The 27,836-nt window shown below is 43.3% G+C and overlaps 1 protein-coding gene and 1 long non-coding RNA gene across 8 annotated transcripts in view; one reads left to right on the plus strand and one right to left on the minus strand.

Annotated features, from left to right (window-relative positions):
* LOC119177210 (uncharacterized) overlaps positions 1-27,836 on the plus strand; it is a 183,129-nt gene that overhangs the window by 136,589 nt on the left and 18,704 nt on the right. The gene's annotated exons all lie outside the window — the stretch shown is intronic.
* Positions 1-27,836, minus strand: part of Pkn (serine/threonine-protein kinase N) — a 186,581-nt gene that overhangs the window by 78,156 nt on the left and 80,589 nt on the right. For all 7 annotated transcript variants that reach the window (XM_075878269.1, XM_037428622.2, XM_075878263.1 and 4 more), the window contains 3 exons: positions 20,249-20,392; positions 14,038-14,110; positions 8,272-8,406 (listed from right to left, as the gene is read on the minus strand). In XM_075878269.1, coding sequence (XP_075734384.1) covers positions 8,272-8,406; positions 14,038-14,110; positions 20,249-20,392 — 352 coding nt within the window. The remainder of the gene's footprint in view (positions 1-8,271; positions 8,407-14,037; positions 14,111-20,248; positions 20,393-27,836) is intronic.

A 27,836-nucleotide genomic window follows, 5' to 3' on the forward strand; every position in this document is an offset into this window, starting at 1 on the left:
ATCACCCTCCCAACGTCCATTGATTCAATGTAAAAGTATTTCATTACTACGAATTTTAGAGCAACGAATGTTTCAGAATAACAAATCAAATTTGATCGCCCAGCACTTTTAATAGCACTTCAAAATAATGAATTACTTGCGGCAATCTACCGTATTTACTCGCATGATCTTCGCACTTGCGATAATTACGTGGGGAAAATTTTTGCATGAGCCTACACAGCGAAAAAGAAAACAAAGTGGTCGCAAGTCGGGATTCTCACGCCAGCAACTACAAGCTTTTAGGTACTGATCGAGACTTACCGTAACAATAAAACTACAGGTTCAACACAAAGCGATTTATTTGCAGACACTAAAGCCACTAACTACTATTTCAAGGGCTTTCGTGTGGAGACCCTTGACATAATAAAGAAGTTCCGCTTCAAGCTGGGGGTTATTTTGCACTCAGGTGCACGGAACATCCGTCGCCGTCGCCAGTAGCGAACACAAAACCCGCCAACTCCGAAGGGCCTGCCGCCAACCCTATCATTGTTTTATGCATGGTCAACCGCTTTCAACCTAAAAGCAGCCATGTAGCTTTTATATCAACACATCGCATTACCACACGCTGCACGGACTTTACTAACACGCCACAACGGGTGCTTGCCACTTTTGCTTGCATTGGATTAGGGCTCCATGCGTTGGTAGTATGAATAATTCTTAAGAGATGGCGCTAGGCTGTGAGTTATCATCAGTGGTTGAAAGCAGTAGACATTACTGCTGCAATTGTCGCGAGTGCGATAATCAGTACTCGCGGAAGAAAAAATGGTATTTTTGTTGGCCAATTCGGGGAGGGAGGGTGCGAGAATTATGCGAGTGAAAGGATCACGGGAGTAAATACGGCAAATGCCCAGCTCTATACTATGTGGCACTATTATCATCATCAAAGCTTTCGGATCGTTTTTACATACGTTGCCCTAGGCTATTGCAGCGCCTCCTATTGCTTTTGCACCCCCGTTCAGTGATTTAGACAAGTTGAGCCTCGCTTGCTGGCTTAGCCTGGCAGTCTTTGTTCAGGCGACCATCAACGCCACTCGATTGTTATTTAAAGCGGAATGCTACACTTTTCAAAAACTTATTTTTTTTTTCCAGTACCTCAGTCAAATTTGAAGAGCTGATGTAGATTTTACTGCTTATTTCAAAAATTTAATTTTTTTTTGCTATGACAAATGTTTTCAAAGATATAATGAACAGCCACTTTCTCAATTAAGACCTAATTAGCTAATTAACTGTAACTTGCAGATTGATGTGCAACCCAGAAAACCAATTCAGGATGTTCACAGTGTACAATAAAGTACAAATAATTGTTCTGGGCTGTTTCGAAGCAATGTTGTGGGCTGTTTAACATGACATCAAAAATGTCCCCATCTACACTTGAAACAAAAGATTCATTTTAAGAACTTTCTCACAAAATTATTATATTAAAAGTTACTTTACAACACTTTCCCTGCATTTATCTTCGAAACAAACAAGAAATCGCAATGATAACCCAGATAGAACAAGAGATGTTGCTCCGGCATGGAAGCGCATAAAAATTGTCGTTTTAAGAAATTAAGAAAAAACGTGAGCACACATTTTTATTGCAGAAGATGCAAGAAGACAACCTCAAAACGCACCAGAAGCATAGTCCGAATGCATTCTGTGCTCATGCCTCCTTTTCACTAGCTTCTGGAGTTCCCAAGAGGCTGTTCTTTTTTTGTTCGAGCTGCTTCAACAGCGAACAGATACGCACGATGATCCTTGGGGGCCAAACTCCAATTACCGAATGCAGGCTCTCGTTAGAGTTCTGTGTTTTGCCCAGTTTGTACCTCTCAAGCAGGGTCCTTTCCTAAAGCTGGGTATAAACCGGTAGTAATGCCTCTGCCATGTCTTTTGGTAGATTGAAAGCATGTCTGAGGTCTGGCTAACCCTTTGCTTTTGCGGCATTTTCACCAGCTGGGCACAGGATGTGGTGCAAGAATTCATCAGGAGAGGCGACGTGGCGATATGTGGCCATCACAGCCTTTTGCACCTTGTCCACGTCACATTCATGAGACTTCAGAGCCCGGCCATAATATGTGCTCAGCCTGGTGATCACCTCACCTGCGAGTCTGCCTTTCCCCCCACGGCCTCTTTTCCCACTGCCTTTTGTTTCTGTACCAGATTTCTAAATGCTGTGGCCATCCGTTTCTGCACATGATTTATGCAGCCTTCCTTCTGCAGGTCAATGTAACCATACACCTTGGCATCTTGTATGGCGCAAAAGGTTTGAGAGTCTTCATCAGACAGCATAGTTGTGTAGCGCAAGCCGTGGCGTTCAAGCGACCCCTGAAATAGAATTAGAGCCGCCTCCACTTCCATTTGCCCTGCTTTACTGTTCGTATTTTTTTTTTGGCATTTATAGTTAGCCTTTCATTCTTGATAGCCCTCATTCCCAGGCTTAGGGCCTACCTCGCAGCCTAGGCAAAGGTACGAAAGAACGATGTAGTCCAAGTAGCCACTAAATAATTCAATAACTGCGCCGACGCCGATGTGGGAAGAATGGCCTTGAGTCTTCCACATGCCATCGTATCTAATGGCAATAATGCACCAATGGCTGAAGCACAACTCATCATAAATTGTAGTAACCTTTTCCGCACATTCACTCATAGCGGACTCAGCCGCTTGCGTTGCAGCGGGTGCTAACGTATTCTTCAAATGCCACTGAAACGTCTTGTGATGCATACCGTGGTGCGAGATGCCCATTGTTGCAAAAATATCGTTCATCTTCGTTGGGCCGTTGCCGGTAGCCACCATCGTTCTCGAAGCGAGAAGATTCAGTTCGAACAGATTGCACGTTTTCGTGCCACTCGCGTGGGGCGAGTTCATTCATTCACGATCTCGCCACACCTTTCACACTGCACTAACACTTTCACGGCAAGTCCGTGAAGCTGCCTAATTCAATCACTGTGCGAAAGGCCGCAGGAATGGTTGCCAAGGCTTTTAGATAAAAATTGGCACATGAAAATTGTCGTTTTGAGAAATTAGGAAAAAACGTGGGCACACATTTTTATTGCAGAAGATGCAAGAAGACAACCTCAAAATGCACCAGAAGCATAGTCTGAATGCATTCTGTACTCATGCCTTGGTAGATAAAAATTGGCACATAAAAATGTTACAGCAACTACCATTGAGAACTGCTGGAGGAAGGCAGACTTAGTATCTATTCCACACGAAGCAGACTCCGAACAAGGCAGCGAGGAAAGCGACGCGGGCAGCATGTGGCAAGAAGTCTCTGCAAGACTTGGGATGGATGCCTTGGTAACATTGTGGAGACCTTGTGGAGTCCGAACTGATGTCCGATAACATCGTCAGCCGAACTGACGACCGATGAAATCGTCAGCATCGTTCGTGGTGACGAGGACGCCAGTGACGAGGATGCCAATGACGAAGATGATGCTGAGACCGCGCCTGTGTGCCAGGCCAAAGAATCTTGTTCCAACGCCGACATCATGAAATGCATGCGAAAGATGCGCACCTACCTTGGCAGGTGCAGCAATGCCACCGACTAAGAGCATAACCACGTGGACAGCTTCGAAGCGTTCGTCCTGCAGCAGTTGAGTGGCACCCGCCATACCAGGATCACTGACTTTAAAAAATAAATAAACGTGGAATCATTCCAGGATATTTTGCGTTTTGTGTCTTTTCTCAATCGTCATAAAAGAATGCGTTTGCGGATATGCACCTAGCAAAGGTTGGTAGGTGACGTTTGTTGCGTTTGCGATTTTTAGTGCCAATTTTTATGTTATCATTAAAACGATGTTTCAAAATAACGAACGATTTTCCGCAGTCCCTTCTAATTCGTAGTATCGAGATTTCACAGTAGTTAATTCCTTTTCCAGTCAATTTCTGTAAAATTCCCTCTCATACATGGCAGTTTTGGCATTGCTGTTGCTATCCAATGGATTGCTCTTGCTGGCACTGGAGCTTTCATATCAAGCAGCGGAAGCAATGTCACATGATTTGTTAAGTTGTCCATGTAATCAAAACAACAGTGCCACATCCCTCCTCAGGTTTTGTTATCGCCCCATTTCACTGTCAGTAATTCTCAGCGCAAACTGCGCCTACAGGGTTCGAGCAGCTTCAGAACTGCAGTAGATCATCAAGATTACACCCACTTCATGAACATTACAGATTATTCTAGAACCTATGCCGGCTCTAGAGATAATGCTAGAATATTTAATGGCAAGTGTATGAATGCCGACTTGCTTCAACGCTTGTGAGTCGATCGACGGCTTATGCTCTGTTCCCCACTATCAGAGCCCATGTGTCGCTATTAATCAGACCTTCAGTTTCCTGGCCGCAAGTTCGGCCGAATAAACAGCTTCACCTCAAAACCGAGTCCACTTCCTTCGTCGACGTCCCGATCACATGACAATATTGTTGGCGCAGGCAAATGTGTTCAAGAAAGTGCATCGCATGAGATTCAAGTCCACTCCGCCATTCTTGAGTGAGCAACTTTTTTTGCTTCACGGAGACTCCCGCTCTGAATCCACTAAGACATTCTCATTGGAATGCTAGACACCCACCCTCACTCTCTTTGGAATGAACTTTCTTCAAATTGTGAAGAAAAACTTGTACCGACTCCACTGCTGGAGTTCAACACTAATATCCTGTTATTAAAATAAATTGTCCATTTTCAACTTGGCTCAGGATGTTCTCAATGCTCGTATGCGAAGCACAAGATCATGCACAAAGGTTTCACTGATTATACATTGAAAGGCATGCAGATTGTATGGAATAAGCACGTCCAGGTATGCAGCACCATAATGTACATGATATTTGGAGCTATCACACAAACGTATATGACTTCATACACATTTGTTCTTTGTTTCCCTGTATTGTGCGAGTTGCCACAAGAGGCAGAACGTTGGCTGTTGCCACAGATGAGGACAGCATCAGAAGTGCTGCCATGCCTGCATTCCCGGATGTAGTACGTAGCACCCTTAACACTCTGACAGCCATCTCCCCCACAACACCTAAGTGACTTTGCAGTTACTGCTGCACACTAATAACACATCTGCCTCTTTGCCTCCCAGAAACTGAACCAAATTTACAAGGTGTTTAAGGTGAGAAAATAATGCTTAACATGCTGGCCCACACTACTCCATGGCTCCTTCGTGAATGATCAGTTGATCCCCAAATGTAAGTGCTTAGCTTTTAAAGCAGTGCATCACATCTTGCAATTGCTACACTTATTACAGGATACACGCAGAGATGGCTCAGTTCCAACTTATTTTTTTTTTGAGTCCTGTTTGCTATGATCAGAACTGGTAAAACACCTCAACTCTTTCGCTACCACGGGAAAAGGGGCAGTTTTTACTACGTGTAAAAAACATTTTTTTGCCGCTACATACAAATGCCTTATTTAAATCCTTTGGCACCAAACTGTGGCTAAAAGAATGTTCTGTCCAATAACATACACATTGCATATATATTTAATACACACATTACGACAATGTTTATATTGAAAAGGTACAGTGATTATACAATTAACACTTTAAAACGAGGATAACATAAAAGTAATTCAAGATATACAATTTGTAGCTTATGTTGCAAAAAGGTTGTACAAGTTTCAAAAATGATTGCCAAGAACTGTTCCTTGCACAAAAAAAAAAAAAAAGTGAGGGTGCGGCAGTAGATGGGTTATTCTGTGCAGCTTGCCATCGCAGACGGCGTCTGTCTGCTCAGAGTCCATAACACTTAGAAAAGCAAGGAATGGAAAAAAAAAAAACAGCTTTTGGGCATAATCTTCAAAGGAATGAGGCCTGAAAATAACTTTGAGGTATTTCAGTAGAGATGAAGGCGAGGCAATTCAGCAATTCCCATATTGATGAGGATTCAAATGCACTTCATTGCTTGATCTGGACTGAAGTTCCTCCACGAATCATCTTTTTTCATGTCTGTCTGCCTGTCTAAAATATGCATCCTCGCCTATTTGTTGGTGTAGTCGCAGATCATGCTGGTCAGCTGTGCAGTGAAAGACAGCTGCAAGAAATTGACGACCTGGACGAAGTGCAATGCGTTACTCTGGAAAGCGCATCCGACTTCGACCCCAGGGTTTCGTCTCGAAAGAAACTGCACACGCTTGATAGATGCCGGCAAAGAATCATGTCCGTAGAAAGTCGAGACCCTCAAAATGAGTAAAATTTCTGCAAGTACATGCTCCGCCGACCGTGACTACTAATTAGGCAACAAAATGTGCACCCCACATACAACAGACACTCGCTCGATGTTGCGGCTTGACTTGACGCATCCTCGTCATCGGTGCTTAAATTCGATGTGTAGGCTCATTGTTGCTGATTTCATCTTCAAAATCTCCTGTTGAAGCGCTCAATTCACGAGAAACGCATTGTCTTCTAGGAATGTAAACACGGAAAAATGATGCCATAATCGGCGCACTTGCACAACAACCCGAAACATTAGGTGCGAGAGTGAACGTCCCTGAAGCAAAAAACAACCAAAACAAGGTGGATCTCATGCGTTTCCTACTTTCTTACCTAGGTTGCATTAGGCACCCGCAAACTCCGCAAGCACGCGAAAATTTAAGCTTGAAATGCTTCGTTTAAATTGAAAAATTTAAATAGACGAGGTAGCAAAAGAATTAACTCACATTGGTGCAGACAAAATCAAAACAAACAAACAAAAACCTTTAACGACATGGAGGAAGCGCAGCCCGAGTCGACAGGAGACCCCTGTGACTCGACACTGGCCATAGCATTGTGGACCAAGGCAGGCAGGTGGAAGTTGAAAACACCAGGAGGGGAAGGGAAATTAAGAGAAAGCAGTGTGCAGCAATAATAAATATAGGACAACAGCAAATCATGAATGCAAGAGGGAAAGCACGGAGGCTAGTGGCATGTTACAATGCGTCCAGTTATGTGCAGGTCGTCGTACAAAATGGGCAGCGCACCATCTTGCATTATACAGTAAAAGCTCATTAATTCGACACCCGTTAATTCAGAAATTCGGATGATTCGGACGGCTCTACTTGTCCCGGCCAAAGTGCATGTTAATATATGGGACCAAACCTTCGTTATTTCGTCGGGATTCGGCTCCGCACCGCTTAATTCGGACAAATGCTGACGGTTGCTGCTACACAAAAGTGTGATAAAGCAGCGCTGGCACCACTGGAGTGAAGCCGAAACCTGAGTGGCATCGCCATCGTCATTAACGTCTTCTTTCTTCTCCACTCAGCGCCTCCGACGCCATTTTCCCTTGTGTTGTCGTGTCGGAACCATCTCTTCTTGCGGAGTTCTCTTTTTCTTCCATTGTGACCGTATTTGCATGCCACCACCATTGTGCGCTACAGTGATGGCTACGCCGAAAAAGCGGCAGAGTCCACCGACGATAACTGCCCGACTTTCGATGCTGTCCTTCCCACAGATGTGACCTTTCAGGACTACATCGCGATTGATCATGGTGTCGCCACGAGTGGTCTCCTGACCGATCAAGAGATTATTAATGATGTCACGGGCGCCCATGAAGACCACGATTCCGAAGAAGAATCATGCGAGGAGATACAGCCGCGACCTCATTGCACCTCACGGGAAGTCTCGGAGGCGCTATTAATATTAGAAGACGCTTGCCTGAACACTCCCGACAGCTTGCGTGCTGTTGGCCATTTGGAACAGTTAAGAAAAATTATGATGTCAGCCGGAATCCGCGCAAAAATGCAGACGACAATTACAAAATACTTCAACAAAAAAAGGTATGCTTCTGCAGCTTGATTTTAAATGTTGTTTTCCCTGTTCATTCGTTAATTCGGCATTCAGTTAATTCGGACAGTTTTTCCGGTCCCGTGAAATCCGAATTAACGAGCTTTTACTGTATAACGAAAGTTTTTCGTATAAAGCCTCAATGGGAAATTTTTATACCACAAATACTTGTAAAACTTGATATTGGAAAATTTGGGGACACATAACCAGGATTACACTAAATAAGAAAGTATAAAATTTCAGTTGATATTTTGAAGCAATTTGTGATATGAAATTCTTAGTGCTAAAACATTTAACACTGAAACATGGGGGTTTTAGACCGCAGATTTTTCACGTGTTTGTTTATTACAAGAATATTATTTTGAGGTTTGTACAAAGGAGCTTTTATCCAACCATACAATGCAAGCAAATAAGCTACGCGCAGTAGTACTCTCAAATTAGAAACGTACATTACACAGCTACATTATCAAGCTTCCATGACATGAAGCAATCATCTGACCTGTAGACAGAAGTGCGTCAGGAGGGCTGACCGTTGTCACCGGGTCAGAGCAGCCAGGAGGCATAGCACGCTTCATCAAGCGGCCCCAAGTAGCCACATTGATGTTCATTTGCGTTGGCCGGAGAAAGTTCTTTCCTGTAAAACATCAGGCATTTTAATGACACTGGAAATTGATTATGAAATGGGTATATTTAACAGAGCCACAAAAGATATGCTTTGAACATATATCTGCAAACAAAAGCACAGTGAGATGCACGGGAAGCAATAAATTTTTCTGCGACTGAGAATCGGCACATACATATGTTAATTAAAACTGTGTGAATTAACATTACCAAACAACTCAACACCATTTAGGTAAACAGCAGAGCTATCCTGATAATTCATACAAATAATATAAACTCTCTGGCCACTTTTAGTCCAAAGTTTCAAGTCTTAAAATCAAAAACTAAAGGCTGACCCAGCCATGTCGGGATCGATTCAGTCCCTTCTTCAGGGGCAACTCTGAAGAAGGGACCCAATGGCTCATATTTTAGAACACCAACTATAAATGCCGAAAACTTACTATACTTTTGAACAACTTTTCTTGGCGAAAAGCTACGTGACAGAGCGAAGTAGTCCCTATTGGCACACGCCTCTTACCGCTACGGAAAGTGGTAAATTCTAACAATCAGCGTTTGTTTCAACGAAGACTCTGCTTTGCGTTTGAGGCACACGTAAAAAGTGGGACTTTCTCACGTGTCCAAAAATTCACAGTGACAATGCATAAAATTAAATAAATAAAAATATCTCACTAATGTGCACTGTGTTCTGTCTCAATGAGATACACAGAGAAAATAAAGGAGCAATTTTTATATACCCATAGGAAATATGAACATAAGTGTGAAACTCGATTCATTGATGGTAGGTTATGCATGATTTGTTTCTGAAGCCTTGACTTCATTGCCGAAAACAGTTTTCCGCAAGTATAGAAAGTGTACAGAAAAATGTTTCATCACTGAAAAACTAGAACCTGACAAACCGAATCCAATGTCCAAACCCTAGTAATTGTTTACTTCAAATTTTTGATTGATTTGATTAATTTGTGGGGTTTAACGTCCCAAAACTACCATATAATTATGAGAGACACCGTAGTGGAGGGCTCCGGATCAACTGAAAGTGAGCCAATGTATTTGAAGAAGGAGCAAAAAAGAGTATTCAAGGTCATGACATGCACTGACCTAGCTTCTTGCCCAATGTACCCCCCACCTCTTCCATTCTTTTGCTTCAAGAAGAAAGGAAAAAAGCTTAGAAAGTGTGTGATATGTCCCTGATACTCTGTTCATACTTGATGGATTAGAAAAATCTGAGTGGCAATCAATTTGTGAGGCAATAAGCTACAATAGTGAGGCTGATAATTACTTGGTGTTGCAGGCCCCTTTAACTTCTCATTCTCTTGTGTCTGAAGGTTTACTGTGTTGTGTATAATAATGTTTTCTGAAAATATTATTGCCACACAGTAGCACCAGAACGACCCTCGCAATATGTTTTGACGATTGTGTACAAACCTATTCTGCTGGTACAGTCAAACTAGACATTATTGCACTCAGGTAAATTGAATGGTCCTTTATACCAAAGAACAATACTTTTAACATCAATGCATAAGAAAATCTATGGATACATTGAACGAAAAGAGCCAGAACACTCCACATATCTAACTTTATTAATAAGCATGAAATTATTTTAAGAATTTATAGGTTGGCCTTCCCTCTCAAAAGTTGACTTCTCCTCATAGAAGGGGTCTTTTCTGCCTGCATATGGGAGAGTGCAGTGTGGCTAGAAAGACGCCATGCAAAGCAGATGGAAACTAATGCTTGCCATCACGCTTTCAACGTGCGAGCATTAAAGAGGTCGTTTAGCAGAAATTCCGGCCCAGTCGTCATTGATTGTGAGCAAAAAATTATTTTGTCAGGGACCGAAAGATGCAAATAAGATAAATAATAAAAACTTTCCGATACCGGGTGAAGATTGAACCCAGGCTGTTTGTGCACCAAGCAGAGGTGCTCTACCACACAGCTGCCAGTATGCTTTGAAATGCAGTGAAAATAACGTTTTTACAAAAGGCACACAGGTTACTACGCATATTCCATTAAGACCATGTAGTGGGTGCATAGCAAGGTCGAAAATATTTCAGACGCATAATAGCTCACGATTTTAAGAATGCTACCTGTTACACCGAATGCAGCCACATGCGAAATCTTCACCGACACAAGCCACTTTCAACTTCATAAATTATACTGTAGTAATCCACGAGTAAAATCATACAGTAAAAAGCGTTCCCTAGGTGCACAGTGGAGACAGAATATCGCTATCGCAATTATTCAATTTAATTCAATTCAATTCAAGTGTAGTTAAGGGTCCCCAATTTTTTTATTTAATGAATCCTTCTCACAGTGCTCATAGGCCCATTGTGTGCAGTAACCATTTGATTCATTAAAAAACAAAAGGCAATCAGAAACTACTTTGATATATGTCCACGGTAGACATATATAGAAAGTAAAGAACAGTCTTCTATGAGATGTGCTGCTTACATTGATACACTGTAACGCACCCCTGCATCATCATCATCATCATCAGCCTGACTACGTCCACTGCAGGACAAAGGCCTCTCCCATGTTCCGCCAGTTAACCCGGTCCTGTGCTTGCTGCTGCCAATTTATACCCGCAAACTTCTTAATCTCATCTGCCCACCTAACCTTCTGTCTCCCCCTAACCCGCTTTCCTTCTCTGGGAATCCAGTCAGTTACCCTTAATGACCAGCGGTTATCCTGTCTACGCGCTACATGCCCTGCCCATGTCCATTTCTTCTTCTTGATTTCAGCTATGATATCCTTAACCCCCGTTTGTTCCCTAATCCACTCTGCTCTCTTCTTGTCCCTTAAGGTTACAACTACCATTTTTCTTTCCCTTGCTCGCTGCGTCGTCCTCAATTTAAGCTGAACCCTCTTTGTAAGTCTCCAGGTTTCTGCTCCGTAGCTAAGTACCGGCAAGATACAGCTGTTATATACCTTCCTCTTGAGGGATAGTGGCAATCTACCTGTCATAATTTGAGAGTGCTTGCCGAATGTGCTCCACCCCATTCTTATTCTTCTAGTTACTTCAATCTCGTGGTTTGGCTCTGCGGTTATTACCTGCCCTAAGTAGACATAGTCTTTTACAACTTCAAGTGCACTATTACCTATCTCGAAGCGCTGCTCCTTGCCGAGGTTGTTGTACATTACTTTCGTTTTCTGCAGATTAATTTTAAGACCCACCTTTCTGCTCTCCTTGTCTAATTCCGTAATCATGAGTTGCAATTCGTCCCCCGAGTTACTCAGCAATGCAATGTCATCGGCGAAGCGCAGGTTACTAAGGTATTCTCCATTGACTCTTATCCCTAACTGTTCCCATTCTAGGCTTCTGAAAACCTCCTGTAAGCACGCGGTAAATAGCATTGGGGATATTGTGTCCCCCTGCCTTACACCCTTCTTGATTGGTATTCTGTTGCTTTCTTTATGAAGCACTATGGTAGCAGTTGATCCCCTGTAGATTTCTTCCAGAATGTTTATATATACATCATCTACGCCCTGATTCCGCAGTGTTTGCATGCAAACCCCTGCATACAGACATATAAACCTTTGCATCGGGCGAAGGGGTCCGGTCTGGCAACAAACGCATTCCTCCTCTCTGGTATGCGGATGACGGCGTGGAGTGTGTGTGTTGATGCTGGTATGTGTGGCGTTATCAGGCAATTAGCCGTGTATTAAACCAACCTGCGGATTTTGTTTTTCTTCATTGCTATGATGGCTAAGAATTGGTCATCAGGGAACCACTGCACTGTTTTAGGGTGCAGTAACAACTACAGAAAACGGAAAGTGCCGTCGAAAGAAATATGACATGCGCATCACCAGACGTGGAGTTTTTGTGGCTGTGGTTGCATCGTTTTCCTGTTGACGATGAACAGCGACTTCTATGGCTTGCAAACTTAAACAGGAAAACTTTGTACCTTCCGCGGGTACTCGTGTATGTTCAGAGCACTTCTTCTCAGGCAGACGAACCTCAACGAATTCAACACCGATGCTCAACCTCGGTTATGAACGGAAGGTACGCAGTCTAGAGCTATTCCAATGATGACGAAATTTCCCCCGATAAACAGCCCCACGGCACCGAGAGTCACTCAAATATCGCAATTAAAAAAAAAGATGAACAGGGGAGGCGCAGGCACGTCAGCGTCGTTTGATGCAAGAACTTTACTCAAGTGCACACCTGTAAAAACAAACGAGCGAGCAAGATACGGTCACTTCTTCACATTTCAGAAACAATTTAGACCACAATTAGTGCGCAGTTAACAAAAACTGTCAGTGCCATGAAATAAAGGCGAACCACCACACTCCAATGCACGGCTTCATGCAAGAGCGGTAGCCGATGCGACGGAGTGGCATAAAGAAATCTTGTTAGAAAAGCGAATGACCACAGTTCAAGAAAGATATTCACTATGCTCTCGAAGTGTTGTAGCTCATTCTGGAAAAGAAATACCAGAAAATACAATGCATTCTTCGAGCAGAAAGTCGGTACTATGAATGTACTGCATGAACAGAGGCAGACTCGTTTGTGGCACTGTATAATAAAACGATTCACTCTCAACGACTTCAACCTTGTCAAAACGTCTCAGACTAATTTTCTAGAAAAGCTGCATCACTTCAGTCGAAATTCACCGCATAAGAAACCATGTTAAAGGAGAAAATACGATGAAACCGCAGCCGCACGCTTAAGCATCCGGCATGCTAGATTGGCTGCCAGATCAGAAAAGAGCCGCCCACTAGCAAGATGGCGGCGCCCACGAAAAAACAGTCTATCACCTGCAAGCCACTACAATCTGTGGAAAAAGAAATCCCCATATGTTGCCATGAAGTCAGCTTCCTCGTATTATTAAGAATGCTGCGAAGTTAATTTGTGCACCGAAGATCCGACAAATTAAATTTTTTGTATCACATCTAATGCACTTTGCAGCTAAATGTTCCTACTCTCAACTTTGTCTTTTGCTGCCACTCCCTTTGTGATCAGATTAGTTGATCACCTTGGCGACTAGCAGATTTGTAGCACCAGTAGTCTTGTTCTGAATTAGCACGATTTCACCGATCACTCAAAACACTTCATCCACTACATTGTATCTGAATGCGCACCTATTCCACACTTTACACTTTAGTTCTGACCAGCTATCTAGAATCATTAGAAAAAACACTATTCACCTTAACAAGACAGCAAAAAAAAAAAAAAAGGGGGGGGGGGGGGGAAACTCACCATCCAACACAAACAGTATGCCTTAATACTGTGTTTGTGACAGTGTCTAGTCAATATGGCTACTACAGAGTCATTTCCTGTAGACCTTTCCTAATAGCGTGGGCTGAGCCATAGCCTATGAATGGCAGGCCAGTGTTTCCTTTTTCCATGGGCTAACAATGCCAGTGCTTCCTGGTACAGCGCGTCTTAAACCAGCAGCATCTCTACGATCAGTGTAGCCTGAGCTGAAACTGTGTATGACTGCCTGAATTAGGAAAATAATTGTATTGAAGCACCATCCTGGCAGCTTGGCATGCAATGGCACAATCTGCACTGGCCCAATCTGCACAGCACTTGAATCCCTGTATCCCCCCCAAAAAATATTTACCTTTGTGAATGAAAACAATCTGCACTGGCACAATCTGCACAGCACTTGAATCCCTGTATCCCCCTAAAAAATAAAAAATTTACCTTTGTGAATGAAAAGTTTTCGCTGCCGCTGTAGACGCGGTTTTCTTGAGATCATTGGGTTCAGAAACTTAATCTGGAAAAAATAAATAAGGTGTGAAAAGACGGCATAACAAAGTTGAAACGTAAGCTTGCACAGGAGCAGGTCAAAGATATAAAAAATGGCCAACCTAGAAAGGACTGGCAATTGATCTTTAAGAACTCACTTTTTAGGAAAGTATTCTACAGGGCTGACTTCCAATAAATTTTACCATAACAACTGTAATGTAAAGTTAGACCTGCCTATCACGAACCTCCATATAAAGAATTCCTCAATATTACAAGTTTCTCTGGTCCCCACCGTTACTCCATAGAAGCACAAGTATTTGCGACTCTATATAACAAAGTAACAGCAGAAAACATCCTTAATACACTCGACTCAACTTAATTCAAATTTTTGGGAAAACTACTGTGAACATGACCAAAAAAATCAGTACGCTTTCCTTTGTCATAAGCGCACTCTAGCTCACCGCACTTTGCATGAACTGCACCATAGAAAACACTGTGCACATACAAGGGATCACAAGAATAAAGAATAAAAAAAGAAGAACAAACAAAAAAGAAAGAAGAGAAAGGAAATTGCTCATTTTGGCAGCTACAGTGCCTAATCTGTGTTTTACCAACACTACTTGGCCAAAAAAACCAATAAATAGGAATTGTGTGCTCGAGCAGACTTATGTTCTTCAAGGTGAGAACAGAACAGTTCTGTTCTCGCATTGAGGAAGACAAGACCGCTTGTCAAAATGTCAGCTGGAGCACACAACCCCCGTTTACAGTTCTGTAGTGTTCTAGATTGGCCAAGAAAGTAATTTAGTTAGCATGGACGATGAGAAAGGTGCAAATCATGCTAAATATGCTGATGTTTGCAAGGGCTTCTTGTTCTTTTCACTGCCACGTGCCACCACTTTTGCATGGTTTAAAAGCTTGAACTTCTGCCTTTTCGTTTTTTATCACAATGGCCAATTTGGAAAATGGCCCCACTTTTTCACCCTGCTGTTAGGGTGACTGTAGGAAGCAGTGTTCAGTTCTCGGCTGTGTGTATTCATAATGGGCTACGCCTACCCTTCTCCGTTGCCAAATTGGATGAGAAGACCCAGCACATTGAAATAAGAGCTGCTGTATGCACACAGGCTCACATTTTTATGCTGTAGACTTCATTCCGACTAGAATCTTCATGAATAATTTAGGAACGTATTCTACAGGGCTGAATTCCAATAAATTTTACCATAACAACTGTAATGCAAAGTTAGACTTGCCTAGCACGAACTTCCATATAAAGAATTGCTCGATATTACAAAGTTTTTCTATTCCACACCGTTACTCCATAGAAACACATTTATTTGCAACCTCTATGTAACAAAGTAACAGCGGAAAACATCTTTAATACAGTCGACTCTCTTTAATTCAAATTCGAAGGAACCTCTGAATTTCATTTTAATTATCAAGAAGTTTAAATTATCAAAAGTTTTCAGATACGTACACGACTCCAGGTGAGGTGACACCACACATTACAATTGTACATCGATTTTATCACATTTAAAAATTTCAAGTGTTTTTAAACCATAACTGCATGCAATAAACAGAAAGCAGAGATACAAGTAAATGGCCAAGTTTATTGGCCATTTACTGATCAGACCTTGCAAAAAAAATTGTTAATTTCCGACTGCTTCTTTTCTATATGAGCCTTCAGCACAAAGCTCTCTATACCAGTTGAGAAGCACCACAGTTAGTTTACCATGCATGTGCTTCGTTTCAAACATTTGTTTACTAGTAAAACCTTTTTCCTTGAGGCCTGAGGCACTTATTTATTTTTAGGCTGTTAGGATTATATAAGCATGCAAACTTTTAATGGTGCTGGGAAAGCAGCTGATTTTTTTTTTCTATGGAAGTGTAAAAAGTATGAAGTGACCGAATGATGTGGTTTGAATTAAGAGGCTTTTAAATATATTGAATTGAATTTTGTTTGAATTAACCAAAAGTATGAATTATCAGATTTTGAATTATCGCGAGTCTCTTGTATAACAAATTTTCGCCATAGACAGTATACGAATATTGTCTCAGATTTTGTCATTCTGGCACGAATTGCATCGTCCCTGAAACAGTGGCGGTGCGCTCCTGGCCCCAGCGACTCCGACGTGAAAGCAAGCGTTTCTTAATGCGCGCGGGTGTGCCCGAGGCGAGCAGGCGGGCCTGCGCCCCTTGAGTCGGCAGGATCTTGCCGCCACGGGCACATGCGCGGGTGCGCCCTCCGCCTACATCCTTTTTTCGTTGGCAGTGCCACTGTTGGATTGCTGCAGAACCCTCTTAACACCACTCGCTATGACACAGGTGTGATGCCACTTTGCATTGTTATGTTTTTCGTTAACGTCACATATGTGGGGATACGTTGTATACCGAGAGTGTTTTACACAGTAGTTTTCTGCGATATCTGTGTCGCGCTCTCCGCGTCATTCACTCTGCGTTTTTAAAGCTGTGTGCGTAGTTTCACTGCACACACATGAAGTGGCCCCCAACGACGTTCAGTTTTGCTTTTTTTTTCAACGCAGACAACCGTGCTGTTACTACCGAGGAGATGTGAGATTAGTAGTTCTGTGGGAATAGTGAATTTTCAGTTCGAAGCGAATAGTGATTTTGATCAAATAACTTTGAATTGACTTCGAATGCTATGTATGACATATAAAAAAGAGGGAATATTTATAATGACCACACTAACTTGCACAATATTGCTTTTGAATTGAAATAGGGGCTCTATGCAAAAGCCATTTTTTTTTCGGTCAAAGGAAGTCGAAACAACCGTGAATAGTAATTTCAGTAGGATGTGAGGATGTGAGCATATAAGCCATCATAACAAGTTAGGCCGGCTCGTTTGATCTCTGATTCAGCAGCTCTTGTGCACCCAGTCTAAAAGTTAAGATGCACCTGGGCATGTTCTCAATTTGAACTTTAGGAAGTCTGGCCGCTATGGGCACCGAAGTCCACCACCTCCACTGCCATAGCAATCATTAGCATTCCTTCATTTACTACCAGCCTTGTACTGTGAGCAACCTCAAATTGCATTCTTGTTGTCTTATGAATCTACTAGGGTACTTTTCTCAGTGAAAATGACCGGTAGCTGACGTCAGTCCACTATAGTGTTCCAGTAGACAGCAATCAAGTTTGCAGGGATGGAGGCAGGCTTCAGTCTTTTGAAGCAGATTTGGAGCAGTAAAAGAGGAGTTTTGGAGCAGCTCTGGAGCACCAAAAGATGTATTTTGGAGCATCAAAATTTAGTTTTGGAGCAGATTTCTCAGGTCACACATCACTGTTAAAGCTCTCGCTTTCTCATAAAACAAAAAAAAATTCATTGGTTTTTACTAAGCATTCAATGCTGATCAAGTGACCAGACTTATCCCAAATTGATAAATATATTGAATAATATATTAAATCGTAGAACATCAAAGCTGAAAGCACAGCAACTCAAAGAAAAAACATATGCGGCACTCTGGACAGCTACCAGACCTTGGAAGAATGAAAAAAAAAATTGATGTTAAAATGTGGCAATGTTCAAAATGTGAATAAAACACCGCATCCAACATGAACAGCAAGTCAATCAGACGAGAGGTGAACTAATAAAAACTATTATCACACTAAACCAGTTGGGCTCTATAAAATTAGTGTACAGAATTTATATTCTGGTCACTGAAGTGCTACAGCTAACATGAGAACTGTGAGGAAATTTAGATGAGCTCTCCACGCAATTAATTTTTTTTATTATGATATGAACTATATGGACACTCAACGGGTTCTTCCCATCGTTGCCACGTTCCGCGTAAACTACAAGTTGGTAACGATTCCCGCGCATCATACATTCTACCTACGCGTAAGATTGCGCAAGCTGGGGTGGCGAGCGCTGCTCAGGTAGAGATTAAACGAGGCAGCGGATCTCCGTCCCTCGCTTGGAGGGCGACGCAAACGGTAGTATCCCAGAGCGTGTTACACCTGCCGTCGAATGCTCAAGCAGAGATAAAACATGCCGCCCGTCAACAAGCATGAAAAAAAAAAGACCCGGGGAAAGAAGGGGGGGGGGGGGGGGGTGCTTGAGCAGCTGCGGTAAACTTAGATTCTAAGGCTAGTAGATTCTAAGGCGTGGTTGCGATAAGCTGGTGCGCGCGCTATCGGCAAGCATTAGCACGCGGCTCGTAATCTCTTCTACGTGGTGAGCTCTCAACAGGAAGAGATTGTGCGATAAGAGCATTTCTCCCTGGAGTGGCCATCTTTATCCTTTAACACCAGCATTTTGTAGAGTGTTGCGATGCTGACGAAGGCAGCAGCCGCAGTTTTCACGAGTGAACTTTTAATGTGGGTGAAACTGTGCCCGGGAAAGGAAACGTCACTCTTGAGCAATACACGCTGTAGACTGATAACAGCAAACAAGACTGTCAGCTGTCGATAATCTGCCAAGCAGCAAAGTGCGTCGGCATTTATACATATGCCATCAAAGATTCCAGTGTTATCGCTAGAGGCCGCGTAAGTTCCAGAACTCTAATGTAGGCGTTGTGCGCGTAACTTCATCAGAAGGTTCCAAGATTATCTAGATTGTTCACAGTCATTCGGGCGCGGGTTGCGCAAGGCATCGTTACTACACGCGTAATGGTGTGGTAGCAAAAACAGAAAGGAGCGTGTGCGGCATTACCATTCCAACATTAAAAATTCTTGCTATTGCAGTCATTACTTCGCCACTGAAAAAAGATGTTTAGTTTTTTTTGTTTATATGATTCGGCTAACAGATTTGCTGTTAGAACATATATAGAATCGCATAATGAGGTATGCATACAAATGCCACCTTAACAAGATTCACGCATGAACCGAAATACGATGTTACTAGTGGAACAGAACCAATAGACCTGACCGAACATTTGATATGGACGCGGTTGCGTCAGTGTAGCACATGCGTGCTGCTTGGTCGATGATAAAACTAGACTAAATTTGGCCTTACACACGCAAATTGCCGTTTAGGCTCAGCAGGTCAAATTGGCGCAAAATGGCGCAAAATGGCACAGCACTTCTACCCCCGAGTTTGTGAAGGCACGCAGCAATCTGGTAGACCACTGTAAGCATCCAAATGTGTGAAGTGTGTTAAAAACATGTTGGGACACGAGCATAAATGATTATGAGCAAGATTCGAGAGTCAAACAAATTTTATCTGTGCAAATCCAGCTGGATATATTTTCTTTGTTGCTTGATGTGATGTGAGCAGCTCAGTGGCATGTACAGCTATAACTGGCTGGCAGATTGCGTGCACAACATAAGTGTGAACAACTGGTCGGTTTGGATGGATGACACGATGACCCGCAGAAGTCGGAAGAAAAGTTTGTTTCAATGCAAGACTAGAGGCTAGAGATGAAGGAAGCAGAGCTTATCCTGGGAGCTTCACTTATGGCATGATTGCTACCAGTGACCTCAGAGTGAATCATAATTTGAACTGTCCAGATGGTTGCGACGTTTTACAGTGATAATGCATGAGTCCATTGTTTAGCTTTCTGCCATATCAAACTTGCAAGTAACCATGCACATTAATAAATGAAATTTTCACTTCGAATTTGAAAGTCTAGTCACAGGACCGTAAAGGTGCCTTTTGATACAATTTTTTTTTCGGTTTTCAGTAATTCTAGTGTGGGTGAATGATGATGACCTATTATTGCAATTTTTACGGTAGTTCCCGCATGACACTATGCACAGTAATCATGAATTGAAACAAAATAGTTTTTTTTCTCAGTAGAACAAAAGCTATGATGGCCGGTCATAACCAAGCCATGTAACAACAAATCTAACTGCCAAAGGTAATGTTGGCTCTGAAAGTCAGACAGTACAGTACTTAGCCCTAAATTTGATTTCAAGTCCACCATCATTACTGTACATTACCGTTACAGGACTGGCAATTGATTTTAAAGAACTTTCTTTTTTATACAATACTTTTATATTCTTTTATAGAATACTCCAGCTTCTATGAGAAGCCGGGGCAAAAAAAGCTAAGAGAGAGAGAAAACTGACCCTCAGCCCTGTTTTTTTTTTTTTCACTCAGTAGCTAGAATACTTTTTAGCACGCAGTGAATAAAACTGTGGAAATTCATCCTTGAAGATCCCCCCCCCCCCCCCCAAAAAAAAAAAAAAACTAAATTAATACAGAAATGCTTACCTCCGCAAAGAGAAGTCCCTTAGGTTCCAGATGGAGAGCCATGCCATGCCTGTCATCATCAATGAACTCTTCCAGACGGAGAAATTTTACGGCACACATGCCACGCCAATCTTTCCAGTATATCTGGATCTCCAGTTCTCGGGACTGTATTTGAAAACCAAGGAAGGGACGAAAAGAGAATAAAGAGAGAGAGAGTTCTATCACTCCAACCTGCCATACTAGTTTCTTGATGAACCAATTTTAAAAACTCAAGTTTCGAGACACAATTCATTCTATAATGCATTGCTAACATTTCATGCAAGGTTACAGCAGAGTAAGATCAAGACACAAACGGTGAAACTTCAATACAATGAAGTCAGTTAACTCAGCAATTTGATTTATTAAATTAAAAGCTTGTTAGTGAAATTCAAAATTTTATGCAACATGTATAACCACTGAGGATTCATTTTTATGCCAAAATTGTTCAATATATTCAAATAATAAGGCATCATAGGACATAACTAGCTTCACTAACATAAAAGAAAGCATTCCTGAATCTGATATCTACTTGCCACAACTTGATTCATCATAAGTGAAGTCCTATTCACAATGACATTATGCAAGGTCGAAAGAAATACGCACTCAAACCTTAGTATATATAACAAACACTGATATATAAAAATATCAGTTATAATGAAGTGAATGAAGAATAGTGAATAGTATAAAAGTGGATAGTGTTAGAAATATACATTTACAACAAGCTTTTGCATATACTCAACTTATTTTTGAGTAAGATGCTACATGGTTAAAATGAGGGTTGAGTGTAGATTCAATGCACTGCACATACCATATTTTCTTACATATATCCTACACAAAATGTACAGAAAGTTGGCGCTAAAGTCGGAGTGCAAATTATATGAGTATTTCGGTGCACATGTTGACTTCATGTCACCAAGTCACAGTGATGCAAAGGCGGTTTCAAGGCGGTATCGGTGAGCTGCATCACCAAGCTTTAAAAGCCATATTTGGATGAATTGCAATGGTTGGGCTTGTGTGATGTGTACTTGGATGCTGCAACCACAGCCTGTAGCAAAAGGACTCTCCTTTACAAATGCTCAAAAGATGTCAAGCGCCAACAGGAATGAGTGTGGCAGCCAACGAAATTGGACAGAGCCGCAACTACTGCGCACTTTCTTGTTCAGCGTGTTTGTGAATGCAGTGTGTATAATGCATCGTGTTTTAGCAGTGCATTATTGCATCATAACAAGCTTGCTATGGGACCAATGGACAATATAAGCGGCAGCGAAATTTCACATAACATGTGCTCAATTCTCCAGGCAAGGTAATTGCAGCCATTGGCAACAGATTGGATGCAATGTGTTATCTGGACAAAACAGATATCACTTGAATATATATAGGGATACCTTAACCGACCTCGCACCAAAAGCGATGAATACTGTCACATGTCTAAAGTGTGTGAGACCTGCGATACAAACGAAGCTTGTAACTGCACGCTGTGTACAGCTCACGCCGTAGAGTACACGAGGAGAACTTGGCCAACTTTACCACCAGGATTTCCCTATTCCTTTCAATATGCGAGATTATTGCGAACAAAACATGAAGCTGCAACAGCGGTAGGAAATCTTAGCTTTTTATATGAGCGCATTAACGAACTGTATACCGTATTTACTTGTGTATTGAACCCATTTGTGTATTAACCAACTTGCATAATAACCCCCTCCCCCTCCTTAGTCCTTGAAAAAAGAAAACTTTTTTTAGACGTATTTGTTCATTTTATTTCAATATAGTAGTAGCCAGTGCCACTGATGATCAAAACAATGTTAAATCAAGCCATTATATCCAAAAACAACAACACAATAAAAGTCAACACATAGTTTTGCAACCATGCTAAAGAGTTGCGAGCAGCGTGAGCGCAGACAAGGTCAATCAAAATTTGAAAGTCACGCCTTTTGCGGCAAAGCGCAATCTGTTGAATGCAGGAGAAGCCTCTCTGCCGATAGCGTCACGCAAGCACAACGGTACAAAAACATACCAAAAACAAAACGCGTGGCCTCCAAAATGGCGTGCGCACGGCGTATAAACATGCCGCGTGCTTGCCATCTCGAAGGCCATGCTCTGCATGCCTTTGGTAGACGCTGCGGACGCATCACGCACCCGCAGCGTCTACCGCAATGTTTGTGCACCGCCATCCGACGCTGTGTTCTTGTTGATGGGTTCGTCGTCGTTAACTCCTTTGGAAAACCTGCTGCGCAAAGCGTGTTCGGCCAGTACGCTAGCTACACGACTGGTTACGAACAGCATGTGCTGGAGCATGGGAACCAGCCTGGATGACACATCGGCATTGATCCGTGCACATTCGTTACAGGTGGAAACAAGCAGAACTTCGGGCTACAAAAACGATTTGTTGCGCATATCACGGGCCAAAACACGCAAAGCCGTCACACGAAATTTTTGCTGTTAAAAAAACTACAGCGACTTTTTTCTTCCATGTAATAACCCCCCCCCCCCAAATTGGCACTAACTTTCCTGAAAAAAAAAAAAAAAAACGTGGGTTCATTATCAGTTTCGAGGCAGTAGGCTTAGCGATGCTACATGAGGCTGCCACCACCGCCGGCTGGAGTGGAGTACTGCTTATTCTTTGTGTAGCAGGAACCATTATTGTTTCGGGAGATGCACCAGCAGAAACGACAAGAGTGGACGCACTTTCAGTGGCAGAGACAAAATCATCCGGCAGTACAAAAGCCAGCGAGACATGTTAGGGCATGCGGACTCGCTGCTGCTGTACCTTCTTCTGCTACCAGTGTTTGCAGCGATCGTAATCCAAACCAGGCTCTTGATGAATGCGTCCTCGTCAGGGCCATGAGCTTTGTCGTGCTGCACGAGTAGTTTGCGATTGCGCCGACGTGAGCCACCGCCGACGCCTTTGCCCCCATGTTGAATTTGCGACTCATTCACATCACGTGGTTTGAGACCTAGTGCAGCCGGTGTAGCCCAAGCTGTGGAGCAATTAGGCTATCTGCTATCGTGTGGCTAAAAAATGCGTCCCGGGCGGATTTTTGCACGTCAGCCTCGTGGCCTCATTTTCCACTTAGGGGCAAAGCGGGGGAAGTTCCTGGGAGTTCTGCCCCGTTCATTCCCTTGGAGGCACGGCGTGAATGGGCATTCTCCCAATAGACAAGCCGCATTGTGTCGTTCCCGTGCAACAGTCAATCGTGCGTTCGTACCATCTGACCATCTGCAGTGACTAGAGAACCCGTTTTTGTAACACCGAATCACGGCGTATTTGTATAATATAGCCCACCCGAAAGAACCTTAAAATTCGTATCGTCGCTCAGCTTGACGACGCAGCAGGTAACGCATAGCTGCGCCGAATTTCGCTAATAGATCACCACAAAAACTTAGGTGCATGCATTGACAAAAGCCTGACGAGTCTTCTGTCAGGTGTGCCACTCTGTCAGCACGTATTTTCTGTCATAGTTCCGAAATGATTTGATGGTAGTGCGCGATCATGCAAATGAGCTGAAGTGTTTTCCCCCGCAATAGAAAACAAAAACTTTCGGTAACGTTACATTGCCATCATCACACATACAGTCGAACAGGGTTATATCGAACCCACATACAGTGAAATCTCAGTAGAACAAAGCCCACATCAATGAACTTATCAGATTAACGAACTTTTCGAAAAATTCGTGCGGACTGCTAATAGTTTTAATGTAAAATTATTTCACTACTACATACTTCAGAATACCGAACTTTTCAGAATAACGAGTGCTAATTTAGTTTCGCGTTATATTAACACCTCAGCACAGCGAACTCATGTTCTGAAATCCGTAGCTACCACCGGGGCGGTACGCGAGCAGACGAACACGTGCGAAGGGGGAAAAAAACAAAAGGACGACTTTGCTTTCTTTCTTTTTGTTGAAACACCGTCGCTGCAGGTTTACAAGCACCAATGCGAGCGGCAGAGTGGCAGTTGCGAAGCAGGAAGCATAGGCGCGGAAAACCTGAAACAGCGAGAGAGCAGAAAGCGAAACGCGAGAAATTTTCTTTTTTAGCTCTTTCTTTTCTTCGGGAGAGACGATGACAGCCATATGCTGCGAGTTTTTCTTACCTTTGTTACTTCTACATGTTCTCTAGGAGGCCTTGTCAGTCGTGTTCATCTTTTTTCGGTGATTACTTATCGTGGCTGCAAAGCAAGTCGGCCATTGCGCTACGGTGCTACTACAATAACGAGTTCATCTCTGATTGCAAAAAAAAGCAGAAGCAGTTTTCGCTAAGCCAGAAAGTGGATTGCACCACCAAGTTGCACTGCAGGAATGTGGATGAGCTGGAGGCCTTCGCCCTGCTAAGTTATGTTGCACGTGTAAATAAATTTTAAAAAAAACAGACTTCTTTAGGTAAATGTGCATTTGTTTTCTCTCGTGAAAAATGAGTTTAAGGACCCACCGCTTTAAGGGTCTTGGTAGGTGGAAAATAAGTATTTATGGTTAATTTTTTGGGCTTTCACTATAATGACCTTTCAAAATAACGAACTAATTGCCACGGCCACCTGAAGTTCGTTATACCGAAATTTCACTGTATATCAAATTTTTGGGTATATTGAACTAGGAAGTTATCCCCTTGAAATCACTTTGTAAAAGTATAGAAATTCGCACGTTTATATCGAACGGTATTTTTACCCACCTTCGGCTATATCGAACACCACGCGAGCTGGAAGGTGCGCTGCGGCACTTGTCGCGCATGTGCAGCATTTTTCTTGAGCTGTCGCGTCATCTCCATACCACCGCATGTGCAGCGTTTCTCTTTTGCGTGCGTGGTGTACAAAGCGCTGCGGACTCCTTGAATTGTCGCCTTCTCGTGTAGCTATTGAGACGTCCCCACAAACACGGACTGAACCCCGGTCCTTTCACTAGTTTTCGCTAGTTTCTTAAACCCACGCATAAAAAAAAAAGGAAAAGAAAACCTTCGGTGTAACGAATGGGCATTCCGGAGTGGAGTACCTGGAAGGATTATTTCTACTGTTCTTGCCCCCCCCCCCCCCCCCGCAAACACGAGGACCGGGCGGCGCCTTGTTGTCTACAGACAGTGTGACAGTGTACGGTGGAGGTAATCCGCGCGCGCCCTTCAGATTTGTGGCATGGGGGAGCAGCAGAGCACCTTTTGTTGGTTCGGGGAATGCGACCCTGCCGCAGCGCCTGTGCCGGGTCCGGTCTGACTTTCCGTCAGCCTCCGTGGCTCCAGGGCTCAATACTGCGTTCTGCGCGAATGGCCACCCGCGGCGTTGAATGACGAAGAAGCAGCGGCTACGGAGAATTTCGCAGGAGACGCCGAGCTGCATGGAGACGTCGAGACTCGTTCTGGACATCGGCTCATCAAGTACCAGAAATCGGGGCAATTGGTTCAGCCGAAAACATTTTGGCACAACACTGCAAACTCCGGACGCTGGCCATTACAGACGACGCACTTTGTTGGAAGCATCGGGACCATTGTTCGCCCGTAATTAAAGTGTCTTCGAACGGCTCGCCCATCTCTCTCCCTGAGGCTTGAGTTTGAACATTGTTACTTGCTCGGCTTTGCTTGGGAGAGGGTTCTCCGCTGATGTGGGCGGCGGGGGCGGCCGTCAAAGATGACACACTCCGACTGACAAGAAAATATGCCGCGTTGATAGTGGCGATTGATTAGGTGCCCCGGTAGGGCGGAGTCGGGTCCTACGAAAAGGGACTACGAGAAGAAGCGAGGAGAGTCAGAGAGATACGATGCGATGAGCTCGAGATGGTAGAGAGACGGAATGGAAAGGAAGATAACGGTGCGAAGAGATAGCGAAGAGAGGTGATGAGATGACGACTGGGGCTAGGACGGTACGATGAGGAATGAAAGTTAGGAATATGAGGCGAGTGACTGGAGCGTTACGAAAGAGGGCTAAGATGGAAATCACCGAGAGGCACGACGTCGGCGACGATGGCGAAGACGATGAAGACGCTGACGAATTGGACAGATCAGACCTCGACGCCAGGAACCAACCTTCAGCCCCGATTCGAGCAGCCAACTCCGAGGCCCCGACTACATGGACATTATGTGAGATGAACTTCACCTCCCTTACTTAAATGAGCTTTGCAGGAAGGGATGCGGCATATTGAGACATTGCGCGGTTTTATTAATTAATGACTTTATCATTTGTGTCGTCCTGTGTTTACTCTGTATTGAGGCACCCTTGTATTGTCACCGTTACTTCGCTTATGTATCCTGTTTCGCGCGTCGCGAGTATTTGCTGATGTGTTAAAATCTCGTGTAACAGAGATGTCGTTCACGGACAGTATGTGTGTACGCCATTTGCACTTGCTGTTGAATTAAATGTGTCCATGATTAAGAAAAGATCGTGACGTCTCTTATTTCCCGGCCCCAGCACGAATCCCTGTATGTGGAAAGTGATTGAGACACGTAGCCAAGAGGGAACCGGATAAAAAGGTGTTGAGTGGTTTTCTTGGCGTAGCGGGGGATGTCTCAAGTGGTGCGCAGCGGTGGGATGTCTCACTATTACCAGTATCAGTAAGCACAAGACCCTTGACTTTGTGACGAAGTTGTATTGTATTCAGCATGTTGAGGCGGGACAGAAACGTTCCGACGATCACGGACGACTTCGGGATAGCGCGGAGAACTCTGAGTACCTAGTTGAAAAACAAGGCAGATATCAAGGCAAAGGCGGCGGAATAGCAAACGCCGGGAGCCTGTCATGTGTGCGCTTCTGCCCACGGAAATGTAGAAAAGGCACTGTATGCCTGGTTTTTAGAAGTGCGCACGAAGAACATACCAGTGGGTGGCCTGATGCTGAGCGCCAATGCCAAATGGTTTGCCCCTGTACTGAAACAACTTCCCCGACAACAGCGGGTGGCTTCACCGATTCAAGCAGTGCTACGGCATCGTTGGCAAAATCATTTCTGGGAAAAGTGAAGCTGTCAGCAGCCAGGACATCCAGCAGTGAATAACGAAGGAGTGGCGGACAATCTCCGCCAAGTTTTCTCCCGCGGAGATCTTCCATGCCTGGCGAGACGTGAAGACAGACACAGTGGTCAACTGCTTCCGGAAGGCAAGCTTTGAGGCTGCGGAATTTGCGGAAACAGGGGAAAACGATGACTATGAGCGCATAAACGACGTGTTTCGAGAGTTGTGATAAGATTGAGACTAGAGTCTTCCACATTTTAGAAAAATACTTTTTCTTCAGGCAAATAAATATATAGTAAAAAATATAGAAAAAAATTTTTCAGGCAAATAAATCATTATGTAGTAGTGTGTGTGCGGAATTAGTTGTCATTCTTGAATGCACCTATTGTATGTTATGATCCGCTACAGGTAAGCTCTTGGGGCCCCTATTTTTTTTACATCGAATTTTTCATATATCAAACTAATTCGCGATCCCCTTCGAGTTAGATACATCCATGCTCAACTGTATTTCTGTGTTGCTAATGGCGGTGCACGTAAGGTGATGGAAATTTAGGGCAGCTACTTCGTCGAAAACACTATATGGCAACGTAAAATATTAAAGCTGAAAAAAAAAACAAGTCGCATTTCTTTCAAATATTCGAATCGTATT

This window comes from Rhipicephalus microplus, chromosome X, assembly GCF_043290135.1.
Source record: "Rhipicephalus microplus isolate Deutch F79 chromosome X, USDA_Rmic, whole genome shotgun sequence".
In the NCBI taxonomy this organism is placed as follows: Eukaryota; Metazoa; Arthropoda; class Arachnida; order Ixodida; family Ixodidae; genus Rhipicephalus; species Rhipicephalus microplus.